The 15,871-nt window shown below is 41.2% G+C and overlaps 1 protein-coding gene across 1 annotated transcript; it reads left to right on the forward strand.

Moving 5' to 3' along the window:
* Positions 1-412: 412 nt before the first annotated feature.
* Positions 413-14,498, forward strand: LOC109891834 (ELMO domain-containing protein 1-like). Its single transcript, XM_020484310.2, has 11 exons — positions 413-536; positions 984-1,069; positions 3,245-3,255; positions 8,092-8,238; positions 8,471-8,499; positions 8,619-8,716; positions 9,312-9,333; positions 9,561-9,694; positions 9,937-10,005; positions 11,948-12,081; positions 12,825-14,498. Exons 2-11 carry the CDS (start codon positions 1,053-1,055, stop codon positions 12,998-13,000), a joined length of 837 nt encoding a protein of 278 aa, XP_020339899.1. The 5' UTR covers positions 413-536; positions 984-1,052; the 3' UTR covers positions 13,001-14,498.
* Positions 14,499-15,871: the final 1,373 nt, after the last annotated feature.

The raw sequence follows: 15,871 nt of genomic DNA on the forward strand, positions 1-15,871 counted from the left end.
TGTTGGAAAAATTACTTGTGTCATGCACAAAGTAGATGTCCTAACTGACTTGCCAAAACTATAGTTCATTAACAAGAAATTTGTGGAGTGGTTGAAAAACGAGTTTTAATGACTCCAACCTAAGTGTATGTAAACTTCCGACTTCAACTGTATCATACGAAATGGGTGATGGACATCCACAAATTAATATATACACGAAATGTAACATATCATACCATAGTAAGTTAAGCCTCTCGATTTAGATACAGAATAATACGAAATGCCCCGAGACCAGGTTTCAGCGCGAAGGTCTGTCTGGCGCGCGAGGCTAGGACTGGGCTGTCCCCCTCTCCGCCACCGCGCGGCAGCAGCGACTCTGTATTGCTATGCTTTTCTATCGCTCGGTGTCCTCATCCCCTCTGTGATGCGATCATCATGGAGGAAGAACAGGTACCTGCTATCGAGTGAAGAGGACAACCGCACCACAAAAGCGCAGCTGCTACCTGCGGGAATCTATTGCGTCTTTGGCCGCCTACTCTTATTCCCTTTTCTTGCCTGTGAGTGCTTATTATTGATCCATTTGTAAATATGTGCATGTTCCTTTTCAGGAAGCGCGATTGATTTTTGTTACTCCAGAGCTCGGATTATGCATGTTGTGATTGGGTGCTGATTATTAGCTTCGAGACATAAGGCTGTAGCAAACAACACAACTCTGTGATTGATTTGCATTATAATGAGATTAATCATGTTAATTCCAGCATATTGCAGGAAGCCTAACCAGAAGAACTGGTAGGTTAAGGCTATATCGATTCAATGCGGTTTACATTTCTCACAGCAACGTATTTATTTATAGCCTATATAATCTGACAGCACAGCAGCACCATGGAAATTGTCCCGACAAAAATAAGACGAGCCATTCACCAGATATTAAACCGTGTAGGCCTATGTTTCGTTTCAACAATGTAAAAAAAAAAATCCCCTTCCCGCTCGTTTTTTTTGTACAGGAATACGTTGTGTCACTGGCCGTGAGTCAATTCTAAAGAGTAGAAGAGGAACGAGGCAAAACCATCAAAATGAAACATTTTTTGAGGTAGGCAAATACAGGCTCTTTCTGCAAGGGATGTTTTCATTTGTTTTAAGTGATTATCAGAACTTCTTTTAATGAGGCCTTGCCTGTCAACTCACGTTGGCGAAGCCAAAAATGTTGTTTGCTCTCACTCATGTGGAGTGAAATTTAGGCTATAGCTCAAATGGTCCTTGAAGTCCTCCAAGTGTACATATTTCCATAAAGACTATGGATTAGAAGCAATTGATAAGCATCTTACATTTAAAAAGACTAATGTTATATAAATAATCTAATATCAAGCATTACTAGCAGGCCAACGCTCTGGTTAAACCGGATGCCCTCAGATAACTCTGGGCCCAGTGTCCTCAGTCAAGTTTAGAGCCTAAGTGCAATAACATGATTATCCGAAGGACACACAGCTGCTATCACGCAAATATACTCCCTTGTAAACTACAAAGAACATCCTGCAACACTAACGAGCTTAGAGTGCCAAACTATCTCACTGACATTGACCCTTGCATGCACTCCTGCAAAGACAGGAAACACCTGAGCCTAAAGCAGACATTGCCAGTCCCTATATCCACGCTTCCTTGACACACAAACATGTCATGAGCACTGTACACTCCACCCCCCCTATTGGTCGGGTGCCAAGAGCAGAGGACTCTGCTGTGCACCAATGGGGCCCCTGCTCTGGCTAGAGCAGGCCCGCCTCCAACTCTTCAGGACCAGTCAGAAGACCAACACGACGAGACTCCACCTACATTATTCTGTGTATACATTCTGCTGTAAACTTTGGCTGAGCAGCCTAATTTAGCTGACTCCTCACAGAGTCATATTGCTTAGGTCCGTGCACGCTGTAGGACAAGATATCTCTGACTTTGAATAAACTTCCTTTTTGCTACACCTGATTCCACTCTGTCCAGCGTCGTTGTTTTGCACTCCCTCTCCTATATGTGATCACCAACACTAACAAACCCAATTAAATTTACACCACATTAAGTAGATCGCCCTTTCTATGAGACAAGCAGCCCTTGTCAGTGTGAGTGTGTGTGGTGCTAAAAGGACAGCTAAGCCAAATCAGTCAGGTCAGCCTGGCCTCAGAGCCATACAAATCAAATTGTATTTGTCATGCGCCGAATGCAATAGGTGTAGGTAGACCTTACTGTGAAATGATTACTTACAAGCCCTTAACCAAAATGCAGTTCAAGAAATTGAGTTAAGAAAATATTTACTAAAGAAACTAAAAGGGGAAAAAAAGAAGGAAAAAAGGAACACAAGAAACGTACATAACAATAACGAGGCTTTATACAGGGGGTACCGGTACCGAGTCAACGTGCGGAGGTACAGGTTAGTCAAGGTCAATTGTAAAGTGACCATGAATAGATAATAAAACAGCGAGTAGCAGCAGTGTAAAAATACATGTAAATAGTCCTGGTGGCCATTTAATTAATTGTTCAGCAGTTCTAGACTTGGCGTACTGGTATCGCTTGCCGTGCGGTAGCAAAGAGAGCAGTCTATGGCTTGGGTGACTGGAGTCTTTGACAATTTTTTGGGCCTTCCTCTGACACCGCCTAGTATATACACTACCGTTCAAAAGTTTAGGGTCACTTAGAAATGTCCTTGTTTTTGAAAGAAAAGCAATTTTTTGTCCATTAAAATAACATCAAATTGATCAGAAATACAGTGTAGACATTGTTAATGTTGTAAATTACTATTGTATGTGGAAAAGTCTGATTATTTATGGAATATCTACATAGGTGTACAGAGGCCCATTATCAGCAACCATCACTCCTGTGTTCCAATGGCACATTGTGTTAGCTAATCCAAGTTTATCATTTTATTATGCTAATTGATCATTAGAAAACCCTTTTGCTATTATGTTAACACAGCTGAGAACTGTTGTTCTGATTAAAGAAGCAATAAAAATGTCCTTCTTTAGACTAGTTGAGCATCTGGAGCATCAGCATTTGTGGGTTCGAATACAGGCTCAAAATGGCCAGGAACAAAGACCTTCTGAAACTCATCAGTCTATTCTTGTTCTGAGAAACGAAGGCTATTCCATGCGAGAAATTGCCAAGAAACTTAAGATCTCATACAACGCTGTGTACTACTCTACCAAAATAGAAAGAGAAGTGGGAGGCCTCGGTGCACAACTTAGCAAGAGGATAAGTACATTAGAGTTTCTACTTTGAGAAACAGATGCCTCACAAGTCCTCAACTGGCAGCTTCATTAAATAGTACCCGCAAAACACCAGTCTCAACGTCAACAGTGAAGAGGCAACTCCGGGATGCTGGCTTTCTAGGCAGAGTTCCTCTGTCCAGTGTCTGTGTTCTTTTGCCCATCTTAATCTTTTTATTGGCCAGTCTGAGAAATGGCTTTTGAGAAATGTATTTTTCTTTGCAACTCTGCCTGACACAGTTGTGTTCTCACCTTTGGTCTATTTATTTCCCCATAATCTCCAAAGTGTTCTCTTTCAATTGCTACCATGGTCATGCATATGCTTTTTATAGTTCTTCTGTTTGAAACATTTACATTTGGCCCTGTACATATAGGCACATTTCCACAAATGTAAGGGGATAACCAAATTCACCTAACCTGCTATGTAAATTCTCCTAACCTTTGTTGTTAGTTCTCCTAACTACCAACGTAAATTCTCCCCATAATTGTCCTTTGTTGTTACAACGCAACCTGGTGTCAGATAAATGAAATCATCCAATTTGTATTATATTGTATGACCGGGTAAGAAATATGATACTACACATCCTCTAACTCGTGTGATATTGTATGACCGCTATTCCAGTAACAATGTAACCTAACGTAATATATCACACTAAATGGAGGGAACAAATGTACATACCAAATCCTACAAATTGCCCTGAGACCGGGTTGGCCAGGTATAGGAGAATAGACATACTGTATCTTTACTTTTAGTGAAGTATAACAATTGAATTGGGTGTTAGGGGTCAAAATGAAACTGTGGTTCTGGTGTAATATTTTGTATTCCATTTTATAGAGAAGCTTTACAGGAGCACATAACACTTTATTTCATGAGGATATGACTTACCATTGTTGAGATATTTTATTTTCAAGTGATTGAAAAAGGTCGCGGACTGGTCAATGTTAATCCCTAGTCAATAATGGCACCAAATCACCTGTCTAGATTCTTAAATTCAACACGTTTTGTCCAAGATAGGGTGGTCATATTGTTTTGACATTTTCAGGGCTGATGTAGATGATTCTATTGAAAGTACCATTTATGAAAAGCATTATTATGCAAAAGTTGCACTTAATATGAAAATGAGGCAGCACGGAATACATAATTACAGTAATTTATGACCAATAATTTCAGGTAGGGTGGTCATATTATTAGCAAATCATAATGCTTTATGCAAAACTGAGAGTTGGTAATAATTTGAAGCAATTTATGAAATTAGAATGCTACTTTTTATACTTATTTACTTAATATGGCTAATTGCTATTACAGAATGTTAAGCCCATTAATTTAAAGTAAGGTGGCACCTATTAGCATTTTGTTAACATACTGTATATTGATGTTTTATGCAGAACTGAGAGGTTGTAACAATTGAATAAATTAATATCAAATAAAATATGAATTATGCAAATTAGTTGGTGAATTACAATGTTCCATTTACTTCAATGGGATAATTCTTTACGGTTCTGCTCATACACCTTTTAAGCTAGACACATCAAATAAACTATTTTTTTAAAGTTACATTTGCAGCACAAAACTGACCGTCTTGTCTGTGAAGTGTGAATGTGGGTGTGCCTGCATGCATATTTGTGTATATGTGAAAGATATGTGACATTTTAGACACAAAAAAGGGGAGGAGATTACATGAATCATTATTAGGCCACCTATATGCATTTTAAAATGAAACAGACACACACACAGCCTAACTCAGACACAAATTTCTCAATTAGTCTGAACTGTAACACAGAAGGCTACGCTACTAGTTTGATAACATAGCTTACTTCAAAGGTAGACCTACACTTGAGTTGGTTTACACTGTAATGTTACGTTTGGTGTTGAATAGTTACTCTAGTGATGGGACGATGAACTGCAGTGCAGCCTGCTATCCACCTGCACAGCAAGATAGACGGGACACATTTTCAATTCACTGGTATTTAGCTATGTTTTTATGTAGGGCTTCAGCCACTGAATTCTGGTAGATTACAATTCAAATAATAAAATCACTCACAAAATTCGCAGCTGGCACAATACCTCAGTGAACGGCGTTAAGCCAACAAACAGCCCCTCACACAGCTAACTAGCATCTCATCATGAAAACGGGTGGGGACACGTGAATTTAGACCAATCCCCGACGAACCATACACCAAAATGTAGCTATGAAGCTCTACTTTGTAACCTGTTTTTTTCATGTCTCTGAAAACATTTGAATGACAGCAGCAAAGGAAACACTTTTTACCTTATATTTCAGTCCAAGGATGTCTGATGACCGTAAAACACCCTCAGGACTTTCCCATACTTGTTGGCAATACAATGTCACATCGAGCGTACTCTGGTCCCAAAGAGCAAATATGAACAGGGTTTCAGAAAAAAGTCTGTCCCACAGAATCGAACGTTCTAAGCACATATCTTACTTTACATTTGGGCTCATATTGCATAAATGTTATAATGTACAGTATTGAGATTTTTAGACATGGTTAATAACTTCCACATTCATGTCTTTAAGTTATTTATTATCCATTTTGATGACCACATTGACATTTAGTGAAAATTGATTTGATCACTGCTGTTTTTTGTAGAACTCTCACTTAGCATCCATTGTTTGTCACGTCACCTAACACCCTAATAAAACTGCACATTTTCTCTCAGCCTCATGGAAAAATGTGTAAAATTGCAGGAAGTTAGCTGCTTCCCACCCACCAACGAATGTATGGCTATGCCGCTGTGTTCAACACCATAGTGCCCTTCAAGCTCGTCACCAAGCTTGGGACCCTGTGACTGAACACTTCCCTCTGTGACTGGATCCTGGACTTCCTTATGGGCCGACCCCAGGTGGAGTAGGCAACAACACCTCTGCCACACTGACCTTCAAAACGAGGCCTCCCAGGGATGTGTGCTTAGCCCCCTCCTGTACACCCTGTTCACCCATGACTGTGTGGCAATGCACGACTTCAAGTTCATCATCAAGTTTGCTGATGACCAGTGTTGTGGGGGTAACATGTTAGAAGTAATCAGATTAGTTTTATGAGTACAGTAACGCGTTACTTTTTCAAATTGGGTAATATTATTACAGATACTTTGTCAAAAAACGTGTGAGTTAGAATAATTTCTCTACTGGGCGAGTTTTTCCATGATCGGATCTCGACTTGTTTCCTCATTTAGTTGTTTGGAGAAATGTCATGACAGCTGCTGTCCATAGAATTGTATAGAGGGTGCACCTCTGATCTTTGCCATTGATCGCTTTTGTGATAGGGCTTTCCCGTTAGCCCATATAGGGCTTTCCCGTTAGTGGCAAGTGTGCCCTCTATACATCTATGGTTCCGTGTACATGCGGTCTTTAAAACAGAACTGGCGGTTTGAGAGAAAGATTTTGATTGAAAAGATAGGAAATCTGTACAGATGTTTGGCTTACAGTATATATGGCTAATTAAGCAGCCCATATATAGAGCAGCACTTGTAGACTAGCACAGGAAAGCAGCGCCACAGGTGAAACTAGTGATCGAACCTGAGTTAGTAGAGGACACGCGGCTCGCCTTGCTCTCTCTGACAGTCAAACAAAAGGTGAGATTTAAATATTTTTTTTCATGAAAGTAATGCAAAGTAATATAACTATTAATAAAAGGAGTTACTTTCCACAACAAATGTAATATTGTAAAGTAATACCTTTCAAGTAACCCATTCCAACACTGCTGACAACACGACAGTGGTAGGCCTGATCACCAACGGTGGGATCATCTAAAGATAGGAGGTCAGAGACCTGGCAGTGTGGTGGCAGCACAACAGCCTCTCCCTCAATGTCAGCAAGAGCAAGAAGCTGAATATGGACTACAGGAAACAGGGGCAGGTGCACACCCCCATCCACATCAACAGGGCCTCAGTGGAGAGGGTCAAAAGAGTTCCTCTGTCCAGTGTCTGTGTTCTTTTGCCCATCTTAATCATTTATTTTTAATGGCCAGTCTGAAATATGGCTTATTCTTTGCAACCCTGCCTAGAAGGCCAGCATCCCAGAGTCGCCTCTTCACTGTTGACGTTGAGACTGGTGTTTTGAGGGTATTATTTAATGAAGCTGCCAGTTGAGGACTTGTGAGGCGTCTGTTTCTCCTCTGGCGGACCATTGCAAAGTCTAGGGGCCCTTTCATTTTCAACCTAGACTTTGGAATGGTGAGTAATGTAGAGAAGCTATTAGGTGTGATATGGTCAAATGTTCTAAAAGTTGAGCTGCAGCATTTTGAACTAACTGTAGACAATGGAGGGATTTCTGAGATGTGTACATAGAGTTATAGTAATCTAGGCGTGAGGAAATGAAAGCATGTATAACTTTCTCCAGATCGTGACTGAAATAAAAGACTTCACTTATATATTTCTTAGATGATAAAAGCAGGTGAGATAGATAGTGTATATAGAGAGTGTAGAAAGCTAAATAGGTACAGTAGAACACACATGCAGACACACTTGAAAAGGACATACACTCACACTGTCATCTTCTCTCATCTCCATGGAAAAGGAGTGACAGTGGTCCTGTAGTTCTAGCATACATTAGGACGCACGCTCACTCAGACGGACAGATAGAAAGACCACACACACACAGCCTGAGGTGGAGAGGGAGGGAGTGGAGGTAGTCTGTTTTTGAACAACAACACAAATGAAGAGCTGTGACAGACTATGGGATTCAGACATTTTAAAAAGTACCCTTACTTTAAGCTGGTGGGAAATGTGAATTTGCTGGGGTATGGGGTGTGAGGGGGACACTTTGGGTGAATTGTGCCATTAAAGATGCAAAAAAACTTGCACTCTTCGACTCTCCTTCCCTCTCTCCTTGCTGTGGGGTGGTGACAGAGTTCTTTGTGTTCCTGTACTGTAAATGTCTGTGGCGAGGCCAAAAGTTTGTGATCAGGAAGGTCACGGGGTGGTGTGAACTGCAGCGGATTTGCTACAACATCCTCCTCTCCTTCCTCTCCAGCTGTGCCAGGACACTTAAGATTGGTATGCCTACTTATTGCCTGAGAGGAATTGTTTAATGCAGGTCCTATTTATTGCCTGAAATTAAATGTTTAATGTGTTTAATATGTAATTTAGTCTTATTGATTTGGATTTAGTGTGAGACATATGTACACTATGATAATGGTAAAAAAAAGTGTTGGGTTTGAAAAAGGTTTGTGAGCATTTCCTTTTGAACTTACCAATTGGAAATTCTCCTCTTGTTTTTCCCATTCAGAGTCCTCTCTCAGGTACTCAAAGAACGAGGTGAGTGGCATACATTTGAGGGGTAAAATTATTATTTTTTTACTTACAGATTTATACAGAACTGTGATGATGCATTGTGCTCACCTCCTTATCCTCTTCCTCCTCTCCTTCCTCTCCAGCTGTGCCAGTCTGCCCTCAGTGCTCACCCAGACAGTGTGGAGAAAACCATCGATAACATCATGACCCTGAAGAAGATCAACGCGGACACTAACCCACAGTAATATCATGTTTAGCACTGGACCTGTTTGTCACTGTGCGTAATTGGCACAGTCAGAATTAACCACTATAATAAAGTACTGAGTTCCACCAAGCAGTCTTTTAAGGTTCTAAACATGCCTGTCCAAACTATTTGAATTGATTTGTACTCTATTCTACTGACCAGGATTGAAACACCTAACAGTAGGCCGGGATTTAATCCAAGGTGCGTTATAGGTCACAGGTCACTATACAGCCGACAATCACTTTTAAAAGACATTTTACCAGAAATGTTCAGAGATTTCATTTTTGGCAAACTCTGCGCTTTGTCTCAAACGCAAATTAACTTGAAGAGACTGTTAAAGTGTCCTGCCCTATTGAATCCTGGCCCTACAGTGTTTACTAAAGGAGCCTCCAAGGCTCATCCAGGCTAAGCCATAGGAGAAGCACTGGGTCGTGTTCATTAGGGTACACCATAGCTTAACGTCTCAGAATTCTGTATAAGAAAATACCAGAACAGTCCCTCCCCATTTTATTCAATTATCTTCTGTTGAACATGACCCTGTAGCAGTACGTCACCTCCAGACTAACCTTGTCATGGCTGTATCTTTCCCCAGGCTGGGCATCTCCCTCCATAATGCAAAGTTGTTGTTTGCTATGTTTCAAAGTGCCAGGTACTAAATATCAGGGCCCGTATTCATTGCTGGTCTAGGATCAGTTTAGCCTTTTAAATCATAATGAATAAGAATATATTGACAGAGGGAACTTGATCCTAGCACTTTATGATTACGGGATCTGGATTAATTTACTGAGTAAGTAGTCAGTAGTCTCTCCCTGATTAAACGTCTGTGTTTGTCCTTTTGTAGCTGTGGAAGACGCTGCGTCCTGATTCGTCACTCACCGGGCGGATCTCCAAGCAGCGGTGTGAGATCGGTTTCCAAGGCAATGACCCCAAGACCGACTTCAGGGGAATGGGTTTACTGGGTCTACACAACCTTCTGTGAGTGTGTGTGTGTGTGTGTGAGAGAGTGTGTGTGTGTGTGTGAGAGAGTGTGTGTGTGTGAGTAATATGATTCACTCTACTGTACAAATGTTATCCTCTGCAGACAAGGACCAGACAGTAGTACATGACTGATTAATAATCCATGTTGTTATGACCAGTAATATTGTGAAGGGACATAGAGGCAATCCTGTACAATACTGGTTTATGTTTCCCTTGTGTTTTATCTTCCTCTACCATAGATATTTTGCTGAGCATGACAAGGCCACCGCTCTCCAGGTGCTTTATGACTCCCTGCAGCCCAAACACAAGTGGGTCCGTCCCCCTTTACCCCTCCTTGACCCGCCCCTGACCTATGGCATAGAGATTGGCGCTTGATTTCTCTCAACCACTTACAACACACTATGAAGAATGATCTGTCCAGGATCCACCAATGACTGCTAGATATTTTGTAGGATTTGTATTTTGTACCCATCATGCTTGTTTGTCAGCTCACCATCTCATCCCTCGTTCCAGGCCGACTACATTGCAGACACCTCCCAGATTTCACTACGCACTGGATAGGTGTTTAACATATTATCTAGCCACATCATATGATAAAGCAATCGGAAGCCCGCCTGTGCAGTCGATGAAGTGGCACTTGAATGTCTGCAATTTAGTTGGCCTGGAACGAGACCTATAGGAGTATGCACTGGAGTCACACAAACTCTCAACATAACAAAGCCCCATTATTGAAACCTGATTGGAGTAAATCTTTAAAAAAGGGAAATCCCTATCAGAAGTCTTGAACTCTATTTCCCATCAGACCTCTATTAGACCAAACTGGTTAGGCTAGACTGTGGCTGTGTCAATCTATAGCTGCAATTTGTAGTACGCACTTGGATGACTGCAGTTATGTATAGCGTTGATTGCTTTATTTGCGTTGACCTACCTCTCACTGGGCACATTCACGATCAGTCTTTCTCCGCTGCCATTCTCTCCATCCCTCTCACCCCGGAGTAGCATTCCCAAAGAGGCAAGGTACTACTTCACCATTTCACTTTCATACTGACCAATTCATCTGCAATGTTTTTTAATTGTTATTTCTATTTGTACACACTTGTTATTGCTATGCATTCCATTCATTCATTCCAATGAGCTATAGGCTCTAGATAGTAAAGGATGTTGTCATATGAAACCAGATCGTGGCACGGTCTTTGCACAACTCATCTTGTTTTATTAGCTGATGTAGCGCAGAAGTACTGTAGCCTGGTTCCAGTTCTGTTTGTGCCGTCTTGCCACCAGTGTCAGTGGGTTTGAAAAAGGCCACTGTCTTTACTGCTGCTGGGTGAGTCATCAGCCTTCAACCTGACTTAAATTTGATAAGCACCATGGCTTCAGTGTGTGTGAAGTACACAGACAGAAATGTACACGGTCTACACTACAATAGTCCATGTTGTGGATTTTAAATCTGAACAAGACCATTCATTATTTTCACCCAATAAAATCCTGTGAGATCCTTAAGATGACTCCACATTCCAAGCGTAAGACTGTAAACAGTTCCATTTAGTCCATTCGCGCTAGTGCCTACTGCCTACTCAAGTCATGTGAAACAAGCAAGTGCAGAGGGAAGCACAGAGGCGTATGTACAGCTAAAAAGATGGACTTTGTTCCAGCTTCAGATAAAAGGTGATATACTGTACAGGTAACTGTCAAAATAATGGAAACCACTTGAGAGTAAATGAGGAATTCAAAGTATATCGAATTCAGGTTCTTCCACGCATGGTTCCTGAGTTAATTAAGCAATTAACATCCCATCATGCTTAGGGTCATGTATAAAAATGCTGGGCATGCCATTATTTTTTGCTAACATGGCTATGCCCCCATAGGATGACAATCCCCCCATCCACAGGGCATGAGTGGTCGCTGAATGGTTTGAAGAGCATGAAAACGTTGTAAGCCATATGCCATGGCCGTCTCAGTCACCAGATCTCAATCCGATTGAACACTTATGGGAGATTCTCGAGCGGCGCCTGAGACAGCGTTTTCTACCACCATCAACAAAACAGTGTTTTCCACCACCATATTTCTTGTGGAAGAATGCTGTCGCATCCCTCCAGTAGAGTTCCAGACACTTGTAGAATCTATGCCAAGGTGCATTGAAGATGTTCTGGCTCATGGTGGCCCAACGCCCTATGAAGACACTTTATGTTGGTGTTTCCTTTATTTTGTCAGTTACCTGTAAATCTATATGTTTATAACTGTTTGTTCTAGATACTCCTTTGTCATCGTGGGCATCAACATCACAGACCTGGCCTACTCTCTGCTGGTGAGCGGAGCCCTGAAGACCCACCTGTACAATGTAGCCCCGGAGATGCCCAGCCTCAGTCACTTCCAGCAGACCTTCTGTGAGTAGAAACCATTGTGCCCAAAATGGCACCCTATTCCCTATGTAGTGTACTACATCTGAGCAGAGCACAACAGGGTGCCATTTCAGATGCAGTCTTTGAGTGTTAAATCTGCTAGCATGGGCGGCAGGGTAGCCTAGTGGTTAGAGTGTTGGGCTAGTAACCGAAAGGTTGCAAGTTCAAATCCCAGAGCTGACATGGTACAAATCTGTCGTTCTGCCCCTGAACAGGCAGTTAACCCACTGTTCCTAGGCTGTCATTGAAAATAAGAATTTGTTCTTAACTGACTTGCCTAGTTAAATAAAGGTAAAAAATAAAATGTGTGACGATAATGATGTGATGTGTGATGATAATGTATATAACTTGATGTCAGAATGGCACACTTAGTATCAGTCATGACATCATCCCTTTTTTCACACTACTATTGATCTGCATTCCTTCGACTTGTTAAACATAAAATACTGTGAGAATCCCTAGTATCTTCCCCTGCAATATCATTTTATCCCAATATCAGATTATCTGATTTTTTGTAGAATCTTTCCCTAAAATATGATAACGTCGTCCCACCCGTACCTACTACCTTGCCGGTTTTATTCTGGTCCTTCTCTGTGGTCCTTGCCCCAGATCTGGTTGTATTGTATAGATAACTATGAGCATAGGAATTGTCAAGACAACACAAACAGATCAAGGACCAGGCTACTGTGATTCGGTCCTGGCTAACGGTCCTCCCCCTCCTCTCCCAGGTTACCTAATGCAGGAGTTCCATCGGTTCTGGATCGAGAACGACCTCTGTGACATCACGGAGTTCAACCGTGTGCGCTCCAAGCTCCACCGACGGGTGCTGCGACAGCTCAAGAACCCCGACATGGCACTGTGCCCCCACTTCGCCGCCTCTGACCTCCACCTGGTCAACCTCTAAACACACTCCCATTGACTAACCACCGACCTCTAACCCCTGACCTGTAACCTCCTCAACCCTTCCTCCACCCTCCCAGTTACATCATGTCACTGCCAACTGCTCACCCAGCCAGTGCTCACACACATTCTCTCTCACACACACACCCACTCCTCCACACCCTGCCTATAATTCCCACAGCGACTTCAGAACAACCAGCACCACACTGACGACCATGGTGATTGTAGCAGTCTAATCACTAGAAATAGACGCCGATTTTGGATGTTTGAAAAGATCCTGAGAACGCCTTCCTCGGCTCACACAAAAAATAAATCGATGATAGATGGAAACAGTGTGTTTTTAATTATTTTGTTTAAGCCTAACACAAACCATAGCCTTAACCACTCGGAATGAATACCTAAACTTAACTGACTTGTTTCTGTTTCAACCCAGTAACCACACGGAATTAATGAGTCAAATAGGATGTTCATCCATAATAAGTCAAATTTCAAAGGGAGACTATGAGATCTTGTTGATTGTAGGGGTGCATGATGAGACTGCACCACAGTAATTCACTGACTCATTGTTTTTCCTTGCTTTAACGATTTGTGATTGTACGAAAGCCATTCGTTGCCGGTTATGTATTATTATTCTACATTTTTAAAGAGATAGTTTACCCAAATTACCAAATAGGAAATGAATATGTCATTTGGTATTTTGGGTGAACTATCCCTTTAATTTAATCATCACGAAACAAGTGCTTTGTTTTCTTCAGCCTTGAATACATGTTGTAATGAATGTTCGGCCAGGAGGCAATGCTTCTTCTTTACTATTACAGGGGGCAATAACAGTAGGTCTACACTGCACTGTCAGAAGTCAAACTGAAAATGCCTCATAAGCTTATGCTTATGTAGGGAATTGTGCCGATCTACTGTACCTGAGCCATGTATTTATTCTATATATAGACGTAATTAATTTGATCACTAATTTGTTGCTGACAATTTCCCTGCAAATCAGGAAATGTAAACGTGTAGTGTATTTGATTTTTAAAAAGGCTTCTAAAGTTTGTAATTTCCACTTTTCAATTTTCAGACTTGCATCAACCCCTACAAAAATGTCCATTAATTATAATCCACATAATAATTCACATTGCCTGTTGCTACAGGATTATTTTCCTGCTGAAGCAAACTGGCTCTGAAGCAAACGGCTCTGTACTGCACTGTAATGTACTGTATAAGGAAGTCAGAGATACTGTCCAATCTTATATTGCCTACCGTATTTATACAGAAGTGTTGAAGCAGCAAGGCTTTGTGTTACCATGTGCGGACAGACAATTATTGATCGGTTGAGGAGGAGGATATGAGGCCATCATCTCAGCCAATCATGCGATGCAAGGCAGTTTCTTTCTAAATCATTTGTCCAATATTTATCAATTGTTATAGATTGTATTTATATACACTACCGTTCAAAAGTTTGGGATCACTTAGAAATGTCCTTGTTTTTGAAAGAAAAGCAAATTTTTTGTCCATTAAAATAACATCAAATTGATCTGAAATATAGTGTAGACATTATTATTGTTGTAAATGACTACTGTACCTGGAAACTGCTGATTTTTTATGGAATATCTACATAGGCGTACAGAGGCCCATTATCAGCAACCATCGCTCCTGTGTTCCAATGGCACGTTGTGTTAGCTAATCCAAGTTTAGCATTTTAAAAGGCTAATTGATCATTAGAAAACCCTTTTGCAATTATGTTAGCACAGCTGGGAACTGTTGTTCGAATTAAAGAAGCAATACAACTGGCCTTCTTTAGACTAGTTGAGTATCTGGAGCGTCAGCATTTGTGGATTCGATTGCAGGCTCAAAATAGCCAGAAACAAAGGGCTTTCTTCTGAAACTCGTCAGTCTATTCTTGTTCTGAGAAATGAAGGCTATCCCATGCGAGAAATTGACAAGAAACTGAAGATCCCATACAGCGCTGTGTACTACTACTTTCACAGAACAGCACAAACTGGCTTTAACCAGAGTAGAAAGAGGAGTGGGAGGCCCCGGTGTATAACTGAGCAAGAGGACAAGTACATTAGAGTGGCTACTTTGAGAAACAGACGCCTCACAAGTCCTCAACTGGCAGCTTCATTAAATAGTACCCGCAAAACACCAGTCTCAATGTCAACAGTGAAGAGGCGACTCCGGGATGCTGGCTTTCTAGGCAGAGTTGGAAAATGTTGAAAATGCCATATCTCAGACTGGCCAATAGAAAGAAAATATTAAGATGGGCAAAAGAACACAGACACTGGACAGAGGAACTCTGCCTAGAAGGCCAGCATCCCGGAGTCGCCTCTTCATTGTTGACGTTGACTGGTGTTTTGCGGGTACTATTTATTGAAGCTCCAGTTGAGGACTTATGAGGCGTCTGTTTCTCCTTGTTGACAAAATGTAGACTAATGTGGAGAATTCACATTAATCAGAATAAGCAGTTTGAAAACATTGTAATTTATTTTATGAATGTTATTCAGCTATGTCCACGATTGTTTGATTTGTAAATCTTTATTCAACTCTGTCGACGAATGCTTGATTTGATTGTTTTGACTGAATCTTTTATTATTTATTGAAAAAAAGATACACTAATATAATGTTTGTTTGCTCCAGTGCTGCCTGCGTGTCGTTGTTTTACTCACTGTATGGCATAATCAGTGAAAACCATAAGGTTACTTCATGTAACCAAGGTTTTTGGAAGGAAGACACGGCTCATACAGCTGGTCAAAAAAGTATTTAGCCAGCCACCAATTGTGCAAGTTCTCCCACTTAAAAAGATGAGAGGCCTGTAATTTTCATCATAGGTACACTTCAACTATGACAGACAAAACGAGAAAAAAACATCTAGAAAATCACA

This window comes from Oncorhynchus kisutch, linkage group LG6 (assembly GCF_002021735.2).
Source record: "Oncorhynchus kisutch isolate 150728-3 linkage group LG6, Okis_V2, whole genome shotgun sequence".
In the NCBI taxonomy this organism is placed as follows: Eukaryota; Metazoa; Chordata; class Actinopteri; order Salmoniformes; family Salmonidae; genus Oncorhynchus; species Oncorhynchus kisutch.

Excerpts from the sequence above, each read along its gene's own strand:
- LOC109891834 (XM_020484310.2), top strand. Across the intron at positions 9,334-9,560 it reads TGGGCATCTCCCTCCATAAT|CTGTGGAAGACGCTGCGTCC; the intron begins GCAAAGTTGTTG and ends GTCCTTTTGTAG. Across the intron at positions 10,006-11,947 it reads TCCCTGCAGCCCAAACACAA|ATACTCCTTTGTCATCGTGG; the intron begins GTGGGTCCGTCC and ends TGTTTGTTCTAG.